This window comes from Bos javanicus, chromosome 13 (assembly GCF_032452875.1).
Source record: "Bos javanicus breed banteng chromosome 13, ARS-OSU_banteng_1.0, whole genome shotgun sequence".
In the NCBI taxonomy this organism is placed as follows: domain Eukaryota; kingdom Metazoa; phylum Chordata; class Mammalia; order Artiodactyla; family Bovidae; genus Bos; species Bos javanicus.
This window is the reverse complement of record NC_083880.1, coordinates 2,412,213-2,439,755: the sequence shown is the minus strand read 5'-3', so window position 1 is coordinate 2,439,755 and position 27,543 is coordinate 2,412,213. Positions and strand designations below refer to the sequence as shown.

At 44.0% G+C, this 27,543-nt stretch overlaps 1 protein-coding gene across 3 annotated transcripts in view; it reads left to right on the top strand.

The window, feature by feature from the left end:
* Nucleotides 1–27,319, top strand: part of PAK5 (p21 (RAC1) activated kinase 5) — a 419,175-nt gene extending 391,856 nt beyond the window's left edge. For all 3 annotated transcript variants that reach the window (XM_061435602.1, XM_061435603.1, XM_061435604.1), the window contains exons 5-10: nucleotides 308–799; nucleotides 1,989–2,122; nucleotides 4,408–4,534; nucleotides 20,509–20,634; nucleotides 22,650–22,784; nucleotides 25,021–27,319. In XM_061435602.1, the coding sequence (XP_061291586.1) occupies nucleotides 308–799; nucleotides 1,989–2,122; nucleotides 4,408–4,534; nucleotides 20,509–20,634; nucleotides 22,650–22,784; nucleotides 25,021–25,176 (1,170 nt within the window). In that variant the 3' untranslated portion in view covers nucleotides 25,177–27,319. The remainder of the gene's footprint in view (nucleotides 1–307; nucleotides 800–1,988; nucleotides 2,123–4,407; nucleotides 4,535–20,508; nucleotides 20,635–22,649; nucleotides 22,785–25,020) is intronic.
* The last annotated feature ends 224 nt before the right edge of the window (nucleotides 27,320–27,543 follow it).

Genomic DNA, 27,543 nt, shown 5'->3' with positions numbered 1-27,543 from the left:
TTATTGACTTTTCCCCCATTCCTGTCTCACTTCATAAGTCCAGGGATCACCTCCTATTACTTGCATTCTAATCCAGGTCTCAGAGTCTGCTTCTGGGGATTTTAATAGGGAAGGAGAAAGAAAGAGGCTGGATGGGGAAGTTGGAGGGCAGATAAAGGGCGGGAGCAGACATTCCAGGACTTTACAAGGTAAGCCTTTCCCCCGAGCAGGTTGTGAAAAGTGGTGCTCATCATTTGGACCAGCTGTGTGATGGCTGTGATGTTCAGGTAGAGCATGTGAATTTCTCCATCTATGTCTGTCTTTCCAGGTGGATTATGATCGAGCACAGATGGTCCTCAGCCCTCCACTGTCAGGGTCCGACACCTACCCCAGGGGTCCCAGCAAACTACCTCAGAGTCAAAGCAAAGCAGGCTATTCCTCAAGCAGCCACCAGTACCCATCTGGGTACCACAAAGCCACCCTGTACCACCACCCCTCCCTGCAGACCAGCTCACAGTACATCTCCACAGCTTCTTACCTGAGCTCTCTCAGCATCTCATCTAGCACCTACCCTCCACCCAGCTGGGGCTCCTCCTCAGACCAGCAGCCCTCCAGGGTGTCCCACGAACAGTTCCGGGCTGCCTTGCAGCTGGTGGTCAGCCCAGGAGACCCCAGGGAATACTTGGACAACTTTATCAAAATTGGGGAGGGGTCGACCGGCATTGTGTGCATCGCCACAGAGAAACACACAGGGAAACAAGTCGCAGTGAAGAAAATGGACCTCCGGAAGCAGCAGAGGCGAGAGCTGCTTTTCAATGAGGTAGATGGTGTGTTTGGGTCAATCCTTCTGTCCTCTGTAACATTTCTTTCCAATTTTAGAAATAGCCCTTGTACATTTTATGACATTAGAGAATGCTAAAAATGTTAATACAAAGCGGCATCCTTTTTTCTGTGCCTATATGGCTGCCTCTTTAGGAAGTTCCTCTTGTGGGTCACCCTCTGTGCTAAGCATTGGTCAGGTGACAGAAAGATGTTATCTCCACTTTAGCAACAAGGAAACCTGGACTCAGTTTATGTGACTAGCCCTGGTCAGATAGCAGGTTCATACAGCTGTAACTGTGCCCTCAGCTGTGACTTTGAACCTTCTGCTGTGGGGCTTCATGCGAAGCCACCAGTAGCTCCGTGCATTTCTACCTCCCATAGGCGTTCATTTCTTTCCCACCCTCCAGATCTCACAGACAGCACCAGGTCAGTGGGGCTCAGCTTCTTCCTGATCCACAGCTCCTGATTTCTGGAACTTATTTCCAAATTGCAGTGCCAGAAGAGACAGGACAAACGAACTTAGATAAATAACTGTATAATTTATTATTCAATACTGATTCTGACTTGTGTCACCACAAGCAGCCCCAGGACAGGAATTCCTGGATGCTCTCTCTAGCAAGCAGACACAAGCTGACCTTTTTATGCTTAAATCCTAATGTTTTTACCTTCAAGACTTGTCCTTTGTATTCAGCCCAAACTCTTTCAGACTCAACACAGACCTCCCAAGAAGTTAAATTGGTCTCATGTGGCCCAAACCGTAATGACCGTGATTTTCATTCATTTATGAGACTCAGTTACTTTGCGTTGGTGACTCTTTTGCCCAGTTAACAGAGTATGCACAGTGGGTTTTAAGAGCAACCCATGAGAAATCTGATCACATCCCCCAGAATAGTCAACTAACCTCACTCTTGCGAATGGAGACCCTTCTATGGTTCTGCCTGTCTTTATTCTTGATTCTTCCCAAGCCTCACTGACCTGCTGTTTTCTCTGACTTTGCTAACGTGATCTCCATTCCTACCAGCAACTCTCAGCGCTGCCCCTTTATCTGTAATAGGCTTCTGAATCTGTCTCTCCCTCCCCATCATTACTTCTCCATCATTAAACTCACAGCCCAGATGTAGTCACAAGAAAACAAAAAGCTTAATCTCACCTTCTTAAGTCAAATAACGTCTTTCCATTTTGCCCAGGTTGTGATAATGCGGGATTATCACCATGACAATGTGGTTGATATGTACAACAGCTACCTTGTTAGTGATGAGCTCTGGGTGGTCATGGAATTCCTAGAAGGTGGTGCCTTGACAGACATCGTTACTCATACCAGGTAAGTTTCTTATTATCCAGACAAATAATTCTAGATGCTTATTATTCTTCCCCAGTGTAAAACCTTAGTAACTATTTCTATGAACTCTTTATAAGTTGTAAGCACTTTGAAGGCAGAGAAATGACTGCTCTTACTTCTGTATTCCCAGGTGCCTATTACAATATCATGTATGTATAGTTTATTCATTCAATTCACATTCTCCCTGCCTTCTAGGAGTTCACTGATACTCATTGATTTTAAATCAGCAAGCTGCTGAGAATTGAGCTTAAGTGACAAATAATAGAATTTCCCATCCCAATGAAGATTTCTAAAACTGAGTTTCATTCTTCTGAGTTGCTAGGCCATTGCTATGTCTTGATACTACCAAGGGTATCTGGGAAAGGCAGGGGCAGGTGAAAGAGCAAAGTTTTATGTAGTTTTAACAATAAACTACATAAAAGAGAGAGAGAGACAGAGTCTTCAATTCTGTTTCAAATCGCCTTGCAAGTAACAATGGTTAATTGCCCCTGTTGCCTCAGCTACTTGCTTCTCTGATATGCCAGTTGTGGTCATTTCATCAAGTATATATTAATCACTTTTTATGTGCCAGACTCTTTCCTAAATGCTGGGGGTACAAAATAAATAAACTATAACACCTGTGCAGAATCAGAAAGCTGTACATGAGTAGCATAGAAGGATACCTGAATATCTTTACTAGAGTCAAGAAGTATTTTTGAAATACAGCAATGTCCAAGATGGGTTTTGAGAGATGCATAGGAGTTTACTAAGAAGGCAAGTGGGAAGAAAAGGGCAATGAAAGCAAATGAAAGAGTATGTGCTAAAACAGGGCTTCTCAAATTTTAATATGCATACAAGTTACCCATGGATCTTATTAAAATGCAGATCCTGATTCAGTAGTGAAGAGAGTGATACTTTGCATTCTAAGGAGCCCCCAGGCAATGCTAATGCTGTTAGTTCCTGGATCATGCTTGGAAAAGCAAGGTTCAAAGGAACACATATGTAAAAAAAAAAAAATTATGTACATTTAGGAAACTTTAAGTTTGCTCTTCTGGTAGATAAAATGCCAAAGAATTGAAAGGATCGTCATGAAGGCGCTATATGAGATGTCACTGAAATGGCATCCAAATCAAAAGTGAATCCAGATGAGCAACAATAGAGGGGAAGCAAGATAGCAAGAAAGCATTGGGAACCCATGTGAGGGCAGAGTTTCTGCTCTTTCTCCACTGTAATGAGGCAGTGTTTCAGTCACGACCGCCTACAGCTCTGAGTCAGCGGTAGACCGCCTGAAAACAAAACGACGCTAGGGAAGACACTGAGCATTTATCACCAGCATTTCAGCTGGCAGATTCCTATTAGGATAGCCAGAGGCCACAGCAACCCTACATGGATATAGACACAGACAGACAGTGTGTGTGCGCACGTGCGTGTGCGCATGCGTGCATGCTCAGTCACTCTGCAGCCCTATGGACTGTAGTCACCAGGCTCCTCTGTACATGGAATTCTCCAGGCCAGAATACAGGAGTGGCTTGCCATGCCCTCCTCCAGGGCTCTTCCCAACCCAGGGATCGAACCCAGGTTTACCCACATTGCAGGTGGGTTATTTACCATCTGAGCCACCAGGGAAGCCTGAAGAGAACTGTGAAAGTGAAAGTCAGTCAGTTGTGTCCAACTCTTTGAAACCGCATGGACTATATAGCCCATGGAATTCTCCAGGCCAGAATACTAGAGTGGGTAGCCTTTGCCTTCTCCTGGGGATCTTCCCAACCCAGGGATCAAACCCAGGTCTCCCACATTGCAGGCAGATTATTTACCAGCTGAGCCACAAGGGAAGCCCAAGAAGAGAACCATGGTCATGCCCATGTCCAAGATGAGGAAAAAGAGACCCAAGGACATTAAAGGACTTCCTCGAGATCACCTAGGAACAGTTCCTGGAACTAATATAGCTCCATTCAGTGCATCCTCTCTACCGGACCCTGGCGGTGTGTCAGTACCTGGGGAATTACCTGTAAGAGTCCAAGGAAGTACATTTGCTCTAATGACCCAAAGACTAGCCAGTGGGGCTCCCTTTCGTTCAGTTTATACTTGGCGCCTGTCATCGTTAGGGTTAAGCCTTAGGTTCTGGGAATCAGGTCCCAAAGACGTCCTTTTCCTTCCCTGTAGGTTTTCCAGACACGGACTGGGGAGCATGGACTGGTTCACTGGAACTCAAGGGAGCTACCTCTCTTGATCATTTCAAAGATGGTCTTAAACCTGACCTAGCTCCTTCAATGTGATTTCCTTTCTAGAATGAATGAAGAGCAGATAGCTACTGTCTGTCTGTCCGTTCTGAGAGCTCTCTCCTACCTTCACAACCAAGGAGTGATCCACAGGGACATAAAGAGTGACTCCATCCTGCTGACAAGTGATGGCCGGGTAAGGTTTTCATGTTTAGTCCCTCCCCAGTTTGCTCTGTCACTTCATCTGTCACGGGTATTATCTTCCCAAGAGCGCTTTCTCATAATTCTGATTGTCCATAAGTCACCTACAACACTTCCCAGAAGGCTTACAAAAAGGAAATCACCATCCTCTGTGTCATCCTGTTAATCAGAATTATCTGTGAACTGAATTTGAAGGATAATTTTCCACTTAACAATAAGCATGGGAAGTAAAAATATGGAAAGGTCTTTTATTTTCCTGCTACATGCTTATTTTTGTTGGTGGGGAAAAAATGACTTTTCTAGGATGTGTCCACCCTAGTATCACTAAGAGTACCTGCAGATGACAAATTCCAGTACTTTGTGTGTGTGTGTGTGTGTGTGTTAAGTCACTTCAGTCGTGTTTGACTCTTTGCGACCCCATGGACTATAACCCACCAGGCTCCTCTATCCATGGGGTTCTCCAGGCAAGAGAACTGGAGTGGGTTGCCTTGCCCTCCTCCAGGGAATCTCCCTTACCCAGGGTTCGAACCTGTGCCTCTTATGTCTCCTGCATTGGCAGGTGGGTTCTTTACCACTAGTGCCACCTGGGAAGTCCTTTGGGAGAGTTTAATAAAGGTATTGGTAGATCAGTCAAGAGGAAGTGTCATGAGGACCAGGGCAATTCTCTAGGATGGAACACTGATCTTGCTACTCCATGCCTGAAGAGGTAAGGTGCAGAACTCAGGACTGGAATCTGGAAGTAGAGATTGTTGCAGGAAGAGGGCTGCCTGGCAAGAGCTCTGAGCCTCATTGGAACCCAGACCCACAGAGAACCTGCAGCTTGGGAGCTGGGCCAAAAATAACCCAGCCTCACTCTGCTCCTTTCTTCTAGGCTCCCACCGGAGCCGTGCATTGACTGAGTCCAGTTGGAAGCCATCAATGGGTCAACGGAAGTTGACCTCCCAGGGCTCAAAGAAGGGAGGACCTAGATCTAGAAGGATGAATGGAAGATATCCACCACACTGGTGTATCTCTAGGCTCAGATTTCTGCATTTCCCATCACTGCAACCTACCCAGAGAATTCACTTGAAACTTATCAGCCCCACCAGGGTACAAAACACCATAGAACAACAGCCATGGAAGGAATGGGTTGATGTTCCCAGGAAGACTTAGTTAGAAGAGTTTTGAAGTTTTGCTACTTAGGACCTTTCCATGAAGTCACAAAAAGAATGGGATGCAACGTAGCGACTAAACAACAATCTCCCTAAACTCCCACCAGATGTAATAGCCCCTAGATGAATGGAGCCAGTGTCCCCTTAATGCACCTGTCTTTTACCACCCAGCATCCTCACTCACATGGAAAACATCCATGTCACATCAGAATTGCCCAGGAATGATCAGAGGGTAACCAGAAGAAGTTTCCCAAGCACTGCAGCTTTTCTTCATTTAAAAAAAAAAAATTGTTGATTTTATTGCAGAAAATCCAACAAATACAGAAAAGTATAAAGGATAAAATAAAGATCACCCAGAATCCCATTTTCCATATTTCCATGTATATATGTGTGTTTTATATATGCATGCATGCATGTTAAATTGCTTCAGTCATGTCCAACTCTGTGCAAGGTCCTAAGGATGAGTAAAGCAAAATCACTAATTTCATTCAGTTTATTCTAAGCATCTAGGGGTGTGATCATAAAGTGAAAGTCGCTCAGTCATGTCCGACTCTTTATGACCCCATGGACTATACAGTCTATGGAATTCTCCAGGCCAGAATACTGGAGTGGGTAGCCTTTCCCTGCTCCAGGGGATCTTCCCAACCCAGGGATCAAACCCAGGTCTCCTGCATTGCAGGCGGATTCTTTACCAGCTGAGCCACCAGGGAAGCCCAAGAAGACTGAAGTGGGTAGCCTATCCCTTCTCCAGGGGATCTTCCTGACCCACGAATCAAACCAGGGTCTCTTGCATTGCAGGCAGATTCTTTTCTAACTGAGCTATCAGGGAAGCCCTGATATCAGGGTGTGATCATAAACAGATAGATAAACATACAAATAAAATCACCACCAGACAGGCAAGGTGATACATTCTAAGTTTTCTATGAATTGTTGATTTAAGCCAGTAAGGAGGGTGGACAGTAGAGAGTCTGCAGAGGCTGTCAGAGAAGGCCCCTCTGCAGGGGATGGTGACAACGGAGACTCCTCAGGGAGCGGGGCCTGTGGCCATCAGGACTAAGTGCAGTCCCGGAAGAGGAAGCACAGCATGTGGGGCGGAGCCTGGCTCTCTGTGTTGGCCAGAGTGAGTTCATCAAAATTTCAGAACAGGGCTCCCTATTGACTCCACTTACTACAGAGAAAGGAAACTTTGTTTCTTAAAAAAGAGAGCAGAGAGGGAGTGTGACTACTCCAGGAAAAGGCTGAGAGTATAATGTATACTAACATATTGGAGTTTTTATAGCATTCTATTGGCACCCCACTCCAGTACTCCTGCCTGGAAACTCCCATGGATGGAGGAGCCTGGTAGGCTGCAGTCCATGGGGTCGATAAGAGTCAGACATGACTGAGGGACTTCACTTTCACTTTCCACTTTCATGCATTGGAGAAAGAAATGGCAACCCACTCCAGTGTTCTTGCCTGGAGAATCCCATGGACGGAGAAGCCTGGTAGGCTGCAGTCCATGGGGTCGCACAGAGTTGGACACGACTGAAGCGACGCAGCAATAGTGCAGAAGACATATCTGTTTATTGTCATAATAATGAATCATGTGATTTTAAGTGAAAACTCATTTTAGCATTCTTGCTTGGCTCTGAGAGTTGGCTGGGCTCAGTGTAGGGACTTGTCAGATGAAAACATCTGTACGTTTTTTTCGGGCACACGTCAGGTACGTGCACTGACTGGTGACTGCACGCTTAGCTGGGACTGTCCTCTAGCACCCTACCATCGGGCTTCTCCACGTAGCCTTCCTCACAGCATGGGGGCTGGGGTCCGTGAGTGAGTGTCCCAAGAAAACAGGGTGGGAGCATGGCATTTTTATGATCTCAGAGTCTCATAGTGTCTCTTCCACCATGATCATAGCCCTTCCAGATTCTGGGGGAAGAAACATAAAACCCTCCTGAGTGGGAGGAGAATTGAATCACATGATAAGAAGATCTCAGGGACAGTATTGTTGTTGGCAATTTTGGAAATATTGTCTATCACACAGGTATGCTGGATTCTCTTCCTGTTGTGAGATATTCAGCATCATCAGTCCTGACAGAACTGCAAATTAAAACTATGAGATATCATTACACACCTCTAAGAGCAGCTAAAATGAAAAGTAGTGATAACACCACTGGTTCATACACTGCTGGTGCAAATGTAAATGTAGAGCCACTCTTGACAAATGACTAGCAGTTACTTTCAAAACTAAAAATGGACTTGCTACTATGTGACAGCAGTCTCACTCTTAGGCATATATTCCAAAGAAATGGAAACTTATTTCCACATATAAGCTTGCACACAAATGTTATGGCACTTTTAGTCATCATAGCCCCAAACTAGAAAATAGGCAAATGTCCTTCTGAAGGTGCTGCTGATGCTAAGTCACTTCAGTCGTGTTCAACTCTGTGCAACCCCAGAGACGGCAGCCCACCGGTTCCACCATCCCTGGGATTCTCCAGGCAAGAACACTGGAGTGGGTTGCCATTTCCTTCTCCAATGCATGAAAGTGAAAAGTGAAAGTGAAGTCGCTTAGTCGTATCCGACTTTCTGCGACCCCATGGACTACAGCCCACTAGGCTCCTCTGTCCATGGGATTTTCCAGGCAAGAGTACTGGAGTGGGGTGCCATTGCCTTCTCCGTTCTGAAGGTGAATAATGGCTAAATAACCTGTGGTGTGTTTATACCAGGGAATACTACGCAAAGGAAAAAGAGGAATGAATGAGTGACACATTCATGAATTTGGATGAACCTCAAGGAAATTACACTGAGTGAAACAAAGTCAAACTCAAAAGGATACACAGTGAATAATTCCACTTATGTAACATTTGTGAAGTAACGTAAATATGGAGATGTACAGCAAATTAGTGGTTGCCCGGGTTACAGATTGGGAGTGTGTGCTATAAAGAGGTAGCATCATCATTTTATGGTGATGTTACTGTTGGTTATCAATTTGTGATAGTAGTTGTATAAGACTACAATGTGATAAAATTGCAGAGTACACACACAGACACACACACACACCACACAACATACACAAGTGAGTTCATATATAACTAGTGAAATCTGAGCAAGCTCTATGGACTTTCCATCAATTTCTTGGTGTTGATATTGTGCCGTAGTGTATGTGAAGTGAGTGAGTGAAGTCGCTCAGCCGTGTCCGACTCTTTGCGACCCCGTGGACTGTAGCCTGCCAGGCTCCTCCGTCCATGGGATACTCCAGGCAAGAATACTGGAGTGGGTTGCCATTTCCTTCTCCAGGGGATCTTCCTGATACAGGGATCGAACCCGGGTCTCCCGCATTGCAGGCAGATACTTTAACCTCTGAGCCGCCAGGGAAGCCCTGCATAGTGTATAAGATGCTAATATATAGGGAGAACTGGATGCACCTTTCTTTGCAACCTCCATGAACCTATATACATTTCAAAATGTGGGAAAAGTTGAGAGAAGAGCATGGAAACATATACATGACCATATGTAAAATAGATAGCAAGTGAGAATTTGTTGTGGGACGCAGGGAGCCCAACCCAGTGCTCTGTGACAACACAGAGGGGTGGGGTGGGGAAGAAGAAGGGTGGGAGGTTCAGAAGGGAGAGGTTGTGTGTACCCTGTGGCTGATTCATATCAAGGTACGGCAGAATCCAGCAGAATATTATAAAGCAGTTATCCGCCAATAAAAAAAGTAAAAAAAAAAAAAAAAGTGAATTGTTCACGTTTAAGAGGATGAATCCTTTCTGGCCTCCTCAGAGACTACAAGTGAAATTATTTGTTATCAACTAAAAATAAATTGTTCACTATTTGTCCATGATATAAATAATATCTAGTGAGTCACTAATTTGTGTTAAGCAGGGGTGTTTAAGGAGTGATGTTTGAGGTTTGAAAAGGAAAATAAGTAACATAGAGTGGTCTTAAGAATTACATGAAGTAATTAGTATAAAGCCATACGAGGTAAACCAGGTACAAGGTAGGTGCCCAAAATGAAGGCAATCCCCGCCCAACCCTTGCAGTTAAAAGTTGAATAAATTCATCCGTGATTTTTCCTTGGCCTGGGGTTTGCATTTAAGAGATGATACTTAGGGGTCACTAGACAGTGAGTGACTAACTTTTATCAAATTCATTGGCTGAAATAGAAATCAAACCCATATCTTCCTAAGCCCAATGAATGCATCTATTAAAAAGAGACATTTACTAGTGATCTTTGTAGTCTTTTTAATATAAATTGGCTGCCACACTTTAAGAATTAGGAAATGTCACACAAAATTTCAGATTCCTCTCTCACTTAAAAACACTGTGCCTGACTTCACACTTGGCAGTCATGGGGGTGGTGTGATGGGGGTGAATAGCATCATGGTGCAAATGTTGCTGGTGCCCCACTCATGTGATGCCACGTCAGCCCTCACTAACTCCACCTTCAAATGCCACCACGTGCGTCTCTTTGCTTGGGGACTTTCTCTGGACACTGTAGTCTGCTCTTCCAGTACAAAGCAAGCTAGAAATTCCAAAGGAATTAGCCTCCACAGTCCCCAGAGGCAGCCCTGGAAAAGTGATGGGGATTGATGTATGATACCTGAGTTGTCTCGTCCTTGGATGGACCAGCCCTGGGGACGCATCATATGCGGTCTCCCAGACGCCCTCAACATTGAGCTCTCATTCCCAAGGTGGTAGCTTCTTGCTGATTAGTCCTCGAATGACTGCCTTCCCTTCCCTGTTCTATTTCTCCATTTCACTGCGAGTGATTCCTGTGTCTCCCCAGTACATGACTTACACTATATCCTTATCTCAGTGTTTTCTTCTGGGGGAGGAGGGGCCCAAGCTAACATAGAGCCAGAAATAGCATATATGTTTGTTCCCTTTCCCCTATAGGATTTGAAGCGAGGGTTAAAGGATAAGTAAGGGGGGCTAGACTGGCAACCAGAACCCTGTGAATGTTCCACAAGTCCCCTGCGGGGGCCCCTGACAATCAGCTGGTTATCAGTGTCTCTTCAGCAAGGGCGTATGCTCCTCATTTTACAGTGTCTCCACCAGCTCACTTAATTCTTTGGTATTATTTTCCTGGATCCTCAAATTGTTAGAATTTTACCTTTAGAAGAAGACCTGAATATGATCTCCCAAAAGCTCTTCTTAAATAGAGACTCAGGCATGTTAGATAGCTTGCTTACATTCATTCCTTTCCAATAGTCTCTGAGACAGATGCAAATGCTCCCATTTTCTAATGCAGGGAGCACAGCATGAAAAGTCAGGAGACCCCAGGGTTGAGTTTTCACTAATACTGTTGTACAGTCTAGGGCAAGTTACTACCATGCTCTGAGCTCCATCGGAAGGCAGAGGGGCTGCCTGGGGCTTCCAGGCCTTTGCAGCTCAGCTGCTGCAATGCCTTCCCTCTCCTCTAGGCTTTGGCTGCTGAGAAAGCAGGCCTTCAGCTGGAGGCATCATCATCAGTCTGGCTCCTTCTATTACTTCTCTCAGTTCCTTTGTTCATGGGTCATTGCTCTTTTTAAAACAGAGGTTCTCAGACTTCAGTGACCATTAAAACCCCTGGAGACCTTCACAAAAAATTCCTGGGCCCTTGTCTTGAATATTCTGATTCAGTCAGGCTGGGTGCATCTCTGAGAAATCTCCAGCTGATGATATGAGTACCATTGCCTTGTAGGAAGCACCCAGGAACAAAGGACAAAAGCATCCATCTTTCTGCCTTAGCAAAACCTGGAGCAGATGCAGCGGTTCTTTAGAGCCCATACAATTCACAAAACAAGGGTTTTACATTCTATTTTAAATTTATCTTATGGGTAGAGTCTCTTTTGCTCCCCCTCTTGCAAGTTTTTGTGGGGCCCTGATTGGTGTCTCAGACAGTAAAGAATCTGCCTGCATTATAGGACACCCAGGTTTGATCCCTGGGTCAGGAAGATCCCCTGGAGAAGGGCATGGCAACCCACTCCAGTATTCTTGCCTGGAGAATCCCATGGACAGAGAGCCTGGCAGGTTAGAGTCCATGGGGTCCCAAAGAGTTGGACATGACTGAGCGACTAACACTTTCTGACTCCTAGCCGGAATGCACTGATATGGATAAGAGCTCAGATTTAAGTGGCAGCTTTGTCTGAGTTCTAAGCTCCAGTTCCTTGTCTGGCCCGTGTGGAACCAGCTACATCTCCTGTTTGGGGGTGGGCAACGTGCTCACTTCAGTTCTTTTCGTAAGATATACGTGGTTTCCTAAGTACCTGCATTGTACAATCCTATCTAAACTAAGGCTCAGCCTAAAGTCTCTGTGATTTGCTTTTAAGAACTGCCTACAGTGCTTTATTATACTCATTACTTGAATTTTCATTATCTACTTGCAGATTTATTTGGATGAATGTTGTGCGCAATTATGTTCTTTCAGAAAATTGTCTCTTTTATGTACTTTGGATGAGTTAAAAAAAAAAATCATGCAAAAGCGCTTATACTCCTACAACAGAAGAACAGGACTGGCTTCCGAATGTTGAGTTTCAATTTCTGATCTTACATTTTTCCAGGGAGATAATTATTAGTCTCTCGGGTTTGGTATCTTCTTTTAATGTCTGTAAAAAGAAAACCACACTAGAGATACTGAAATTAAAACTGCCAATACCAGAATGTTGATACATTCACCTCCTTAATCATTCAGGTTTCTTAAATTTACAGGCAAACAAAATATATTGGCAAAATTGTCCCTGCTCTCCTATCTGTGTAATAGAGTTGCAAATTTACTCATGCTTGAGCTTTGGAAATAACTACACACACACACACACACAATTATATAGCTTCTCTCTTTCTTACAATTAATCGTGACTTGTTCATAAAGCCCCAGTGGCTATTTTTAAATTCTATTTTAATTCAGTTTATTAAATTTAGTCTGCTTATACAATTTAAACATTGTCTATCAAGTTCAACCACAGTAAGGTTAAACTGATACCTTTAAAACCTGTCTTTCAGATTTGACTACCACCTGTTCCTTCTTTACACCTCCCACCCCTATCCTCCTCAGAATGGAGACAAATGGGGGTTATGGGACCTCGGGATGAAGGAGACACAATCCATCTTCTTGTGTCTTGATGGTCCCTGCCTTATCGTAACATGCTCTTCTGCTATCTGGGCCAGTGACCAGTGGGACCAGCGTTAACTGGTCCCATCAGCTGCTGGACTTTCCAGGAAGGCTTCTCTGCAATATTTTACACAATATTTGATGTGCATTTGTTTGCCTGGGTCTTAGTTGTAGCACTCGGGATCTTCTATCTTCACTGCAGCCTGAGGTATCCTTTTAAGTTGTAGCACATGGGATGTTTTTCAGTGTAGTGTGTGGGATCTAGTTCCCTGACCAGGGATGGAATCCGGGCCCCCTCCACTGGGAGCATGTAGTCCTAGCCACTGGGTCACCAGGGAAGTCCCTCTTCCCTCAAGTCTTGAAAGCTATCCTTGGGACTGGCCCTCCTGTCAACCATAGGCTTGTGCTGGGTGCTTCCCCATTCCTTCACTAAGATCTGGAGGAGAGAAGCTTCTAGACCCCTGCACACCACGCAGAGGCCATGATGGAAGCCAGTAGCATTGCCTCAAGTTCATTTCCACCCGCTCTACTGTGCCATCTCTCCACTGAGGCCATGTTGGGCACACCCAAGGCTGGTGTGCAATGGGGTTTCACCACTGTATCTATGCACACTTGCTCAGGCACTCAGTTGTTTCTGACTCTTTGTGATCCCATGGCCTGTAGCCCACCAGGCTCCTCCGTCCATGGGATTTTCCTGGCAAGAATACTGGAGTGGGTTGCCATTTCCTTCTCCAGGGGAGCGCCCCGACCCAGGGATTGAACCCACTTTCACATCTCCTGCATTGGCAAAAGGATTCTTTACCCCTGAGCCACCTTATCTATGTTGTGCTTAGTTGCTCAGTTGTGTCCAACTCTTTGCAACCCCATGGACTGTAGCCCACCAGGTTCCTCTATCCGTGGGGATTCTCCAGGCGAGAACATTGGACTGGGTTGCCATGCCCTCCTCCAGGGGATCTTCCCAACTAACCCAGGTCTCCCACATTGCTGGCAATTCTTTACCATCTGAGCCACAAGGGAAGCCCAAGAATACTGGAGCGAGTAACCTATCCCTTCTCCAGGGGATCTTCCTGACCCAGGAATCAAACCAGAGTCTCCTGCATTGCAGGTGGATTCTTCACCAGCTGAGATACTAGGGAAGCCCCTTATCTATAGCTATTGTTAAAATGTTGCAATATTCTCATGCTTGTTGGTTAATAGCCACTGTTTCCATTCACTGGAGTATTATCCCCTTGAGCCCAACCCTGTACCAGGACTCCTTTTGCCTCATTAAAGATGGCAATGGCCTCAGGATAACTCCAGAAATGTGCTCAGCTTAATGTCTAGATTCTGAATGGTCTAGATGAATCTGGTTATTGAATATGTTTACTGTTACCTCTGAACATAGATGCATGTGCCTTCTCTCCCTTGTTTGTGTGGGGGTGTATGCTGCTCAGATATTTTTAAAGCTTGAAGTGGTTAGAAGTGATGTATAACAAAGAACTGGGGCCTGATATAAGTCACTGTTCTTTGTCCTCTTCTGCAAATAATCCTAGGCTAATAGTGATGGGCTATAAGGGTTTTCACTTGTCAAAACTGTAGATGCCTTTTACAATAGGGCAACAAGAATTATGGACCAGCTACCATGGCCACAGGCCACTCTCTTTGTTTTTGCCACACCATGTGGCTTGCAGGATCTTAGTTCCCTGAGGAGTGGTTGAACCCAGGCCCCAGCAATGAAAGTGCCAAGTCCTAACCACTGGACTGTGAGTGAATTTCCAAGGCACTCTTCTTTATACCACATGGAAATTATATGATCTGAAGCATCTGAGTATGACTCTTGGTATGCCAAAGCAATTGAGAAAAATAATCTCTCTGTTACACCAGCTTTCTCTAACATTCCCTCTGGAGCAATCCAATTTGAGGGAGTCCCACCCCAAACCACACTCCACAAGTCTTGGCCTGATTGGTGAGAAGATCATAAATAAGGAAATGGAAAAAGAAAAAAAAAAACACATTAATAATTTCCAAAACATTACCTCCATTTCATCTGTGTTACAGCTTTGATTCTAGAAGCAGTTGTCTTTGGTAAGTCAGTGATGATTTTACAAGGAAAAATAATGTATCTTTGTCGTGTAATCTCCTGTCTCATGTATGTATGTATATTGTATATGCACAATCCTGTCTGACTCTTTGCAAGTCTTTGAACTGTAGCCCTCTAGGCTCTGCTGTCCATGGGACTTTCCAGATAAGAATACTGAAGTGGGTTGCCATTTCCTCCTCCAGGGGATCTTCCCAACCCAGGGATCAAATCCATGTCTCCTGTGTCTCTCTCCTGCATTGCAGGCAGATTCTTTACCCACTCAGCCATTGGGGAAGCCATATTCTGTATATAAAAACTCATATATGTGTCAATATCAAAGAAAGTCAATCTAATAGCATGCATTTTGTTGAGTACCTACTGCTTTCCCAGATCTTAACAAACGCAGTATGGCTTCACAATTAAAAGACACATCTACTGCCCCTGAGCAATGTCATTCCTAGCTGGAGTGACAACATCAGCATCGGGAACAGTTCAAAGGTAAATGAGTGCTGCTGCTGCTGCTAACGGAGACGGCGACGGCGCCCGCTCCAGTGCTCCTGCCTGGAGAACCCCAGGGAGGGGGAGCCTGGAGGGCTGCAGTCCACGGGGTCGAGAAGAGTCGGACACGACTGAGCGATTTCACGTTCACTTTTCACTTTCATGCATTGGAGAAGGCGACGGCGCCCGCTCCAGTGCTCCTGCCTGGAGAATCCCAGGGAGGGAGGGGCCTGGAGGGCTGCAGTCCACGGGGTCGCGAAGAGTCGGACACGACTGAGCGACTTCACTTTCACTTTTCACTTTCATGCATTGGAGAAGGCGATGGCACCCCACTCCAGTGCTCCTGCCTGGAGAATCCCATGGACGGAGGAGCCTGGTGGGCTGCAGTGCATGGGGTTGCGAAGAGTCGGACACGACTGAGCGACTTCACGTTCACTTTTCACTTTCATGCATTGGAGAAGGAAATGGCAACCCACTCCAGTGTTCTTGCCTGGAGAATCCCAGGGACGGGGAAGCCTGGTGGGCTGCCGTCTATGGGGTTGCACAGAGTCAGACACGACTGAAGCGACATAGCAGCAGCGGACACGACTGAAGTGACTTAGCAGCAGCAGCTGCTGCTGCTGCTATGTCACTTCAGTCGTATCCGACTCTTAGCGACCCCATGGACTGCAGCCTACCAGGCTCCTCCGTCCATGTGATTTTCCAGGCAAGAGTACTGGAGTGGGGTGCTAAATTCTCACAAATTTGGAGATCAGATCAATAAGGGCTCCTAAGAAAAATTCTAGAGAAAGTGAGAAGTGATCAGGGCCTTGAGGTATGCTTAAGTATTGAATATGCTTTCCCACTAAGTTTAGGAAAAAGGCAAAGATGTCCCCGTTCACCATTCTTTTTCAACAGCATACTGGAAGCACTAGCTGATGCAATAAAATAAGGAAAGGGATAAAAGGTATACAGATTGAGAAAGAAGAAATTAAAACTCTCTTTGATCATAGATGACCTGATCACCTATGTAGAAAATCTGAAAGAATCAACAACAAAAACTAGAACTAACAAGTGATGATAATAAGGCTGCAGGATAAGAAGGACTCAGTACTATCAAGATGTTCTTTCCAACCTGACCCATAAATTCAATATAATCTTCAGTCAAAGTCTCAGTGAGTTGTTTTGTAGGTATTGACATATTGATTCGAAAGTTTATCAGTTCAGTTCATTTGCTCAGTCATGTCCAACTCTTTGCAACCCCATGGACTGTAGTACATCAGGCTTCCCTGTCCGTCATCAGACCAATAAAACAGACTAGACAGCCCAGGAATAGACCCACATAAACAGAGTCAACTGACCTTTGACGAGGGCGTAAAGGCAGCACAGGACGTCCTAGGTGGCTCTAGTGCCAAAGAACACACCTGGCGATAAAGGCGATGCCTGAGGTGTGGGTGCGACCTCTGAGTCGGGAAGATCTCCTGGGGAAGGGCATGGCGAACCACTCCAGTATTCTTTCCTGAAGAATCCTATGGACAGAGGAGCCTAGCAGGGTCACAGTCCATAGGGCCACAAAGAGTTGGACACGACTGAAGACAATGGAGCAAAGACTGTCTTTTCAACAAATGGTACTGGAACAACTGGGTATCCACATGCTCAAAAAATAAATCTAGACATGGACCTTACACCCTTCACAAGAATTAACTCTATGTAGAAGCATACACTGGATGGGTGTGTAGTTTTAGAATGAAGGAGAGAAATCTGCATTAAGCCTGGGAGGGAAAAAAAAAGTATCTAGCAAAAGCACATAAAAAGAGAAGAGGTGAGCACTGGGACCTGAACTCCAGGAAGCCCCAGTATTAAGGTGTGGGCAGCAGAGACAGAGCCAGAAAAAAAGACCGAAAACAGTTCAGAGATGTATAAAGAGAATCAAGGGAGAATGTGTACCTTAGAGACCATACTTTTGATTTATGGCAATTTTCACTTCAAATGACCACTCTGAACCATTGCCAAACAATGCCTGAAGCATTTTTTTTTAATGCATTCCGTTATCACCAGTAATCCTAAGTAGCAATCCTCTCCAATCAGATCAGATCATCATGAGCAGGAATCAGGCCTCCCAGAAATAAACTGAATCCTGGTCACCTGGAATATATAACCTGGCGGGTTTCCTAATGGTGCAGTGTGTTCTTAAGAGTATTCTTAAAAGTTCTGGGCAAGAAATCTCAGGGTTTTCTTTTTTGATGACCTCTAAAATAAACAACATATGTGCATGCACAATGGGTAATTAAATTGAACACTTTGAACTCCTAATAACTAATTGTTAACACCCAGTTTCTATGCCCATATTTCCATTGGCAACTTGAGTTATCCTGAGAGAGGAGGAAAAGCAAAAGAAAAGGGGAGCCTATGCCTACAGTGGTTTTCCAGCATACTTTCCAAATGGGGTCTTGTAATAATTCAAACATAGAAATGAGGTTGGTTATTTGAATCATCTCAAGGTACTTAGAAATCCAAATGTGTTCAGTGGGAAAAAACCTAAACTGTAGCAGTTTGTACAAAACTTGCTTTGTGACTAGCAGTTTATTTGCACTAAAGCATCATCAGTTCAGTTCAGTCTCTCAGTCGTGTCCAATTCTTTGCGACCCTATGAATTGCAGCATGCCAGGCCTCCCTGCCCATCAACAACTCCCGGAGTTCACCCAAACTCATGTCCATCGAGTTGGTGATGCCATCCAGCCATCTCATCTTCTGTCGTCCTCTTCTCCTCCTGCCCCCAACCCATCCCAGCATCAGAGTCTTTTCCAATGAGTCAACTCTTCACATGAGGTGGCCAAAGTATTGGAGTTTCAGCTTTAGCATCAATCCTTCCAAAGAAATCCCAGGACTGATCTCCTTCAGAATGGACTGGTTGGATCTCCTTGCAGTCCAAGGGACTCTCAAGAGTCTTCTCCAACACCACAGTTCAAAAGCATCAATTGTTTGGCACTCAGCTTTCTTCACACTCCAACTCTCACATCCATACATGACCACCGGAAAAACCATAGCCTTGACTAGATGGACCTTTGTTGGCATAGTAATGTCTGTGCTTTTCAATATGCTATCTAGGTTGGTCATAACTTTCCTTCCAAGGAATAAGCGTCTTTTAATTTCATGGCTGCAATCACCATCTGCAGTGATTTTGGAGACCAAAAAATAAAGTCTGACACTGTTTCCACTGTTTCCCCATCTATTTCCCATGAAGTGATGGGACCAGATGCCATGATCTTCGTCTTCTGAATGTTGAACTTTAAGCCAACTTTTTCACTCTCCACTTTCACTTTCATCAAGAGGCTTTTTAGTTCCTCTTCACTTTCTGCCATAAGGGTGGTGTCATCTGAGGTTATTGATATTTCTCCTGGCAATCTTGATTCCAGCTTGTGCTTCATCCAGCCCAGTGTTTCTCATGATGCACTCTGCATGTAAGTCAAATAAGTAGGGTGACAATATACAGCCTAGACGTACTCCTTTTCCTATTTGGAACCAGTCTGTTGTTCCATGTCCAGTTCTAACTGCTGCTTCCTGACCTGCATATAGGTTTCTCAAGAGGCAGGTCAGGTGGTCTGGTATTCCCATCTCTTTCAGAATTTTCCACAGTTGATTGTGATCCACACAGTCAAAGGCTTTGGCATAGTCAATGAAGCAGAAGTAGATGTTTTTCTGGAACTCTCTTGCTTTTTCAATGATCCAGCGGATGCTGGCAATTTGATCTCTGGTTCCTCTGCCTTTTCTAAAACCAGCTTGAACATCAGGAAGTTCACGGTTTACATATTGCTGAAGCCTGGCTTGGAGAATTTTGAGCATTACTTTACTAGCATGTGAGATGAATGCAATTGTGCAGTAGTTTGAGCATTCTTTGGCATTGCCTTTCTTTGGGATTGGAATGAAAACTGACCTTTTCCAGTCCTGCGGCCACTGCTGAGTTTTCCAAATTTGCTGGCATATTGAGTGCAGCACTTTCACAGCATCATCTTTCAGGATTTGGAATAGCTCAACTGGAATTCCATCACCTGCACTAGCTTTGTTTGTAGTGACACTTTCTAAGGCCCACTTGGCTTCACATTCCTGGATGTCTGGCTCTAGGTCAGTGATCACACCATTGTGATTATCTTGGCTGTGAAGCTCTTTTTTGTATAGTTCTTCTGTGTATTCTTGCCACCTCTTCTTAATATCTTCTGTTTCTGTTAGGTCCATTCCATTTCTGTCCTTTATCGAGCCCATCTTTGCATGAAATGTTCCCTTGGTATCTCTAATGTTCTTGAAGAGATGTCTAGTCTTTCCCATTCTGTTGTTTTCCTCTATTTCTTTGCATTGATCACTGAGGAAGGCTTTCTTATCTCTCCTACATTAAATGGAAGTAGTGGCCTTGAATTTTGATGAGTTTCGTGTTTTGGGTGTATTATATTATTTCATGATTGTATAAAAAGATAGCAGCAGCTAAACATTTGAAAGTCAGTCCTGGTGGGGCCATGAGAGTTATTTTCATTAAAATGGGTTGTGCTTTTCCAACGAAAGGGTCTGAGAGCCCCTTCTCTGATATATCCAAGACCTGTGAAGGATAAGATGATTTTGCTTTGAAGCTGAAACTTGTGTTATATTTCTACATTTTGAAGCCAGTATATTTTTATGATTTATTTTATTGAAGTATAGTTGATTTACAATGTTGCCTTAATTTCTGTTATTCAACAAAGTGGTTCAATTGTACATGTGTGTATATACATGTGTGTATATACGTGTGTGTATATACATGTGTGTACATATATGTGTGTATATATATGTGTGTATATATATTCTTTTTCATATTCTCTTCCATTGTGGTTTGTCACGATACTGAGTACAGGTCCCTGTGCTACACAGCAGGACCTTGCTGTTTGTCCATCTTATACACGCCCTTTGCATCTGCTGATCCCAGCCCCCCATCTGCCCATCCTCCCCTCCCTGGAAACCACAACTCCCTTCTCTATGTCTGAGTCTGTTTCTTTTTCATAGATAAGTTCATTTGTATCGTTTGTTCTAGGTTCCACATATAAGTGATACTATACGGTATTTGTCTCTCTCTTTCTGACTTACTTCATTAGTATGAAAATCTCTAGGTCCCTCCATCTTGCCCCAATTGTTGAAGCCAGTATTTTTCAATGGTTAGTTTGTTGCATTCCTTTCCTTTTCAGATCAAGCTGTCTGACTTTGGTTTCTGTGCTCAAGTTTCCAAAGAGGTGCCAAAGAGGAAATCCTTGGTTGGTACACCCTACTGGATGGCACCCGAGGTGATTTCTAGGCTGCCATATGGGACAGAGGTAAGGAGGTGATGGTTGTTGCTGGGGAGTGGGCAGGGCCTGGCTGAGATGCAAGGGTTCTGAGCTCGTTAATGACCCCAGGAGACCAGCTTGATGACTTGTAACTCCACATTCGATTGCCATTCACTAGGCTTTTCACAGAGCAAGTTGTGGCAGAAGAGAATCTGTCCACCCTTGGGGTGTCACGACAGCATTGATTGAACAGTATGCATAGGTCCCAAATGGGCAGTGGGGAAGAGGCACTCCACTCTCATCTAACCCCCAGGGCCAGTGCAACCTGAAAAGTGGCTGGAGACTCACAGATGAGCAGGTGTGTTCAGAGGATACAGGGCCAGAGAAAGCTCCACAGATTGGGGTGAATATTTGGGTGAGAAATAATGTTTTCCCATTGGAAAAAATTATATATGAATATTGAAACATATTTTAAAATATGGCACAATTTCTGTTTGTTCTGGAAAGGAAATAACCTCTCATAATCTATTTTGGTTGTTACTGACTTTTAAATTTTAAAAAATTGTCTTTTTTTACTGAATTATTCTTTAAATCTACAATTTACAACTTTCAAAAAATTTCACACACATGATTCCATACAATCCCATAGTAACCTTCTGGGTTTTTTTAATTCTCCTGTCCCCTTATTGCCCCTCCCTCCTTCCCTCTTCCCACTTGTAACCATAAGTTTGTTCTCTATTAGTCTGGTTCTTTTTTGTTTTATTCACTGGTTTGTTGCATTTTTTAGATTCCACACATAAGTGATGTCATACATTTTTTAGATTCCCCACATATATGTCTTTCTCTATCTGACTTTCTTCACTTAACATAATACCTTCCACGTCCATCTGTGTTATTGCAAATGGAAGCATTTCATTCCTTTTTATGACTAATATTCCATTGTATGTATACCCCGTCTTTTTGTATCCATTCATCTGCTGATGGACACTTGAGTTGCTCGCATACCTGCTCCTACTGTATTAAGGGACAAGGTTTGGATACATAAAATGAGGGGCAGAAGTGGAGGAGGGCTCTCGGGGGAGGGAGGGAACGGTGTGAATAAAGCTCTGAGACATGCACACACAAGGGAGGCAAGGAGCACGTTCGCCTGGGCACGGCGTTTCCACACACCATGGTGCGGGAGACAGTCTTAGAGTGGGGAGCAGAGGCAGGGTTGTGCACCAGTGAGCGGAGGACAGCGGCCGGACTGCCGGCGGACTCTCCTTCCCTGGTGTGCTGCCCTTGGATAAGTATGCCTCTTGCTTATCTCACCGTGGTCCCGAGAGCATCAGCTCTCAGTGGAGGTCACTTCTGGGCGAGAGCAGGAATGCAGCTCACTGATAAGAGGTGTAATGAGGGAGGAGGGAGCCGCCAGGGCCCGGGAATTTATAGCAGCTCTGGCACCTCATTGCCCTGACTTCCCATTCTTTAACCAGGAAGGATTGCTTGTCATCTCTTTCTTTCCTTTCCTCCAGTCCCTGACAATGGTTTTACAGAATACAGTTTTGTGTACACTGCTTCAGAGTGATAAAACACAAAGGGAAAAACCTAAATACGGCAGCAAAGAACTTAAAAAATCAACTTAATAAAAGAATCAGAATATATTGTGTTGTGCAGTGTAGCTCTTTGGAGTTTGTTTTGAATATGCCAAAAAACTTTTCTTATTTTTTTCTGGTTTAAATGTAATTTTCTTCTCTGTTTGTAACATAAAACTTTGAATGGCTTTCTCATCTGACCTGATAAAAAACAGGATTTTTTTAAAGGTTCTGAACTTCAGAGTAGTAAGACATTCACATGTACCTAACTGTCAGAATCTTCACTGAAGTTGCCTTTAAAAAGCAGGCGAAGACCAGTAGCAAACACTTGGTCACTCAACCATTCAGCCGATAAATCTGAATTGTAGATTTTGAGAAGTTACAAATACCGTATGAATTTATGAATGAGTATGAATCTACTGGGTTCCCTGGCCATACTCAACCTTTCAGAAAGTTCTCTTTGCCTGAGATAATCACTGTGCCTAACAGGTGGACATCTGGTCCCTTGGGATCATGGTGATCGAGATGATTGATGGTGAGCCCCCCTACTTCAACGAGCCCCCCCTCCAGGCCATGCGGCGGATCCGGGACAGTTTACCTCCAAGAGTGAAGGACCTCCACAAGGTGAGAAGCAATATCCATTGCTGAAATTCCATGTTGTTCTTTGATTTTTCCTTCTCTCTGAAATGTTAAAGACTGGCATATCACATCTGGGAGTAGATCCTGGTTTCTAGGCATGGACCTTGTTTTGTTTTTTTAATTTACTTTTTAGTCACTTCTAAGTGCTCTATTAGCTTCTGCTGTACAGCATCACAAATCAGCTGTAAGTGTACATGTATCCTCTTCCTCTTGATCCTCCCTCCCACCCCCCACTCACCCTGCCAGGTCGTCACCGAGCTCCAGGCTGAGCTCTCTGTGCTGCAGTAGCTTCTCGTAGCTGCCTGTTATGGAATTAGAGTTGTTGAGTTCAGATCTCTGCTCTTCTTGTTCACTCCCTTGGGCAAATGAGTCTGCCCCTCCCTCTCTGAAGCTCCTCTGTGAAAGTGGGCACATGAGCTCCTCTCCCATGGGTGGTTGCCTCTCAGCACTTCTGCACTGGGAATTTAAGGCATGCTGGGGGTGTTCTAATGACCAGGACATCCCAGCTCAAAGCCCCACATTTCCTGACTCTCAGAGGGGTTGCATTCTAGTTGGGGAAGCAGATAACAAACTACACACAATGGATGATCAAAATAATTTTAGAGAGTGGTACATGCCAGGAAATGAATAAAACGCTGTGAGGTGATTGAGGCGGGCAGAAAGGAATTGGGAGATAGTTTTGGCCGAGTGTTGAAAGGAGTCCTGTCAAGGGACTGGAGCCTGATTGGCAAAAAGGAGCAAGTCATGCAAAGATCTGGGATAAAAACATCCCAGGTGTAGGGAGGAGCAGTTTGAAGACCCTCAGCCAGGGCAAAGTGAGCAAGGTGAAGGATGAGGCATGTCAGAGGGTGGACAGGGGCTAGATAGTACAGGGCAGTGAGCAACATGGTGAGGGAACCAGCGAGGGTCTTTCCTGGTTTCCAGGCATCATCAAGTAGAGCCAAGCTCAGAAAAAAATGATGCTAAGTCAACAAATCACCACTGTGCAGCCACCAGTGGGGCTGGGCTTGCTGAGAGAGCTGTTTCCACAGGTTAGCACTAAAAATACCGACCATCCCACTACCCACCAGATACTAAGAGGGAGAGAATTGTTTGTGACAGCATCCCCTCTCCCCTCATCCCTACACCTTAGGGAAGAGGCCCTGGAGAATCACTCATGTAGGCTGGGTGGACCTGCAACAAAGTGGGGAAGCTGCTTGAATTGAACAAAAGCGTGAAAATTTTACAACATTGGACAGTTTAAATAATGTGCTGTGCTCAATAGTGTCTGACTCTTTGTGACCCCCTGGATTGTAGCCCACCAGGCTCCTCTGTTCATGGGATTTCCCAGGCAAGAATACTGGAGTGGGTTGCCATACCCTCCTCCAGGGGACCTTCTTAACCCAGGGAACCTGGGTAGGAGTATGGAATATATAGGTGTGTGGGTATATGTGTGTGTGTGTGTGCATGCGTGTGTTTGTGTGTGTTTTAAAGAATTACTGTAAAACATATGCTTTTTATGTACTTGAATGTACATGAGCTATACTGCAAAAAAGTAAATTACAAGAAACTAAAGGACAAATGCTATCTGTTGTCACATTCCTTAGGGAAATTTGTTTCTCTTCAAGAAAGGAATTCCAGGAACTTCCCTGGCAGTCCAGTGGTTAAGACTTCCCTTCCAATGCAGGGGTTGTGGGTTTGATCCCTGGCCTGTGAGCTAAGATCCTATAAGCCTTGAGGCCAGAAAAATAAAAAAGCATAAGGCAGAAGCAATATTGTAACCAATTCAATAAAGACTTGAAAACTGGTCCACATTAAAAAAAAGTCTTTAAAAAAAAAAAAAAAAGGGAATTGCACAAAGCCTAGATGGCTACGTGGTTAGAAAAATAAACAAATAAAACTCATTCCATGTTTATAACACTGCTCATCAAATGTGTGTGACCACCATCTGAACATAGTGGGTTCACCATAAGAGCTGCTGTTGTCTCTTAATTAGTACGTATCTTTGTTGTACTGTCATTTACTCCTAGTATTTCAGGTTTGAAAACGATAAGGAAAACAGCGTGTGTTAAGAAAGGCAATGCCTGCTTTTGCTCCCATGAGCTCTTTCTCTTCAAGCTGACTGTCTGGAATTTGGCCTTGTGGGCAGAAGGCTTTCCTGGGAGTTTGCTGGGAGGCCACTTGGGGGGCCTGGGTTGGGTCCCATCGTTAGTCCTCAGGAGGCCGTCCTCTGTCTCCGCAGGTCTCCTCAGTGCTGCGGGCGTTCCTAGACCTGATGCTGGTGCGGGAGCCCGCTCGGAGGGCCACAGCACAGGAGCTCCTCAGGCACCCGTTCCTGAAACTGGCGGGGCCGCCGTCCTGCATCGTTCCTCTCATGAGGCAATACCGGCATCACTGAGCGCAAGAGTCACAGAGGTGACGAAGCGACATGAGGATGCGAGAACAGGTCGGGAGAATGCAGGGAACCGCAGAACATGCAGCAGGCCTGCGAGCCCAGACCAGCTGACTGATGACGACCGGCAAGGCTCGGCAGACCGGGGCGTCCTCTTGTGTCTTCAACAGGCATCTCTCCATTGACAGCTGGCACGCTCATTTGGGACATGGCTTTAATAAGTCATTATTATATTTTTCAGCCTTTCATCCAGCAAATCAGAAGGACTCAGTACAAACTCCGTTATGGTATATCCTAGCCACATGCAGGGTAATGCATAGGATTTTCTATATTGAAAGAATACTTTTCTGGCAAAAAAAAAAAAAAAAAGAAAGGAAAACAAAAAGCACTTTTTTCTTAATGGTAGCGGTGTAATGTATTTTGCAATGAATTTGTAATTTTTCTGTACGATAGTTTTGATAATTTATAGTACTTTGATGTCACGTAGCCATTGTATCAGTTGAAGTAATACCTGTTTACTAGCAAGAGTTTGAAAAAAGTCTTTCCTACTTTTTTATCCCTTTCAGAGAACCAACGATTCTTTAGGAACTTTGAATACTGAATGACTCTCAATCACCGTCAGCTTTAGTAGAATATCTTTCTTATCTTAACAAGTGTCTTATGTGATGGAAGAAGACTTAAGAGTGATGGTGATGGGGGTGGGTGCACATTTCATTTATCCAACCAAAAATAATGCAGTGAAATTTGAGCCACGGTATACCACCAAAAATATTCCTTGGGAGAAAACGAAATATTTTGAAAAACCACATTTTCCTTCAAACCTATTAGTAGTAGTAAACCATCTTTTGCACGGCAGTATGTTCCCCCAGTACCTTCTCTTAAATGAGTATGATGTCCCCTTGTGGCCAAATTTCCCCTCCAAGGAGCAATTTCAGTGCTAGGATGGTTTGATGTATCTGTGGGAGGTGCTGAACTCCATGTTCTGCCCCTTTGCCATCTTGATTCAGCACCCCAGTGCTAGGGTCATTTGGACTTCATTCCCCGAATTGAATGTTTCTAGAAGACTGTGAGAATTCTAGTCTCACAGAAGGAAAAGAGAATAGGGCAAGATGTTTGGTTTTGTTTGTCACTGTTTTTAAAGCTCTGTATGCTGGCACACCAAACTCTTGTCTGTGCTTCCCTTTGTACCGCAGTATTCATTGCTGTTGTTTCTGTACTGTACTGGGAGTCTGGACTCTAGAGGATGCATTAGGAAAAGGGGATTTTTCCCAGGTGTGATCTGAATTCAGTTGTGACCATGTTACGTGTTTCTGACATAGGAGAGTTGTGCTGCTGACTAGATCTTCTTGAATGTTGATAAACATGAATGACTACTACAATACATTTTGTGTTGCTTGTTGGAAGAATTTGCATGTTAACTGTAGGCCAATATAGATTTGCCTTTAAAACTCTGGAAAAGCTACATAGTCATCATTAGTTTCTATTAATTCTGCATCAAACAAAAGCCATTTGTTACCAAACTGGAAAACCAGAGGCTTTTCTTAATGACTTCACATACTGTAACAAACATGAATTTAAAATTTTGAAAATGCTCTGGCTACTCTAAGCCTAACTAAGAATGTTTGTAATTAATAGGTTGCTAATTATTTATTATAGCTAAAAAGGAAAAAAAGGCATAAAATGACTTTCTACTGTTTAGATTTTCAGTTTTTCGCTAAACTGGAAATGCCTCATCATAAATAGGATCTATAATTTTTTTTCATAAAACACAACACACTCAATGTTTTATGTAAAATATTAAAATATTAATATAAGGCTGTAAGAATGAAAATAATCTAAATCCAGAAAATGGCAGATATGGGAGAGATTGTATTCATTTAACCAGGACTATGTAGAAGTAGAAAGGAAGCAAAAAGAAAATCTTTTTTTAACCAGAGCAAATATTAAAAACCATTGCAGAAAATAGTGGATTTTGGATTCCAAACATTTTCGACAGTGTAATGGAGATTTTTCTGTAATTTTCTTATCACTGGGTCTTTTTTAAAGTCTTCATTGAGTTTACCAAAAGTTACTGTAGCTTAAAAGGTTTTGTGAGCATTAACTATTGGCAGAAACTGCTCTTGCAAATAAAAATAAATGTTTGCCTTTTTTTCCACTGTGTCATTGGAAACTCTAGTGATTTCCCGAATTTGTATCTTGAGTGACAAAAATGATGTCTTTATGACCTTGGGGAATGCAAATGAGTAGCTATAAAATTATATGTAATATCACATTGACATGAACCACAGATAAACATTCCTATCCCCAGAGGTTACAAACATTGTAAGACAAGAATGCAGATACTACTATGAAGAAAAAAAATTTAATCCTGGA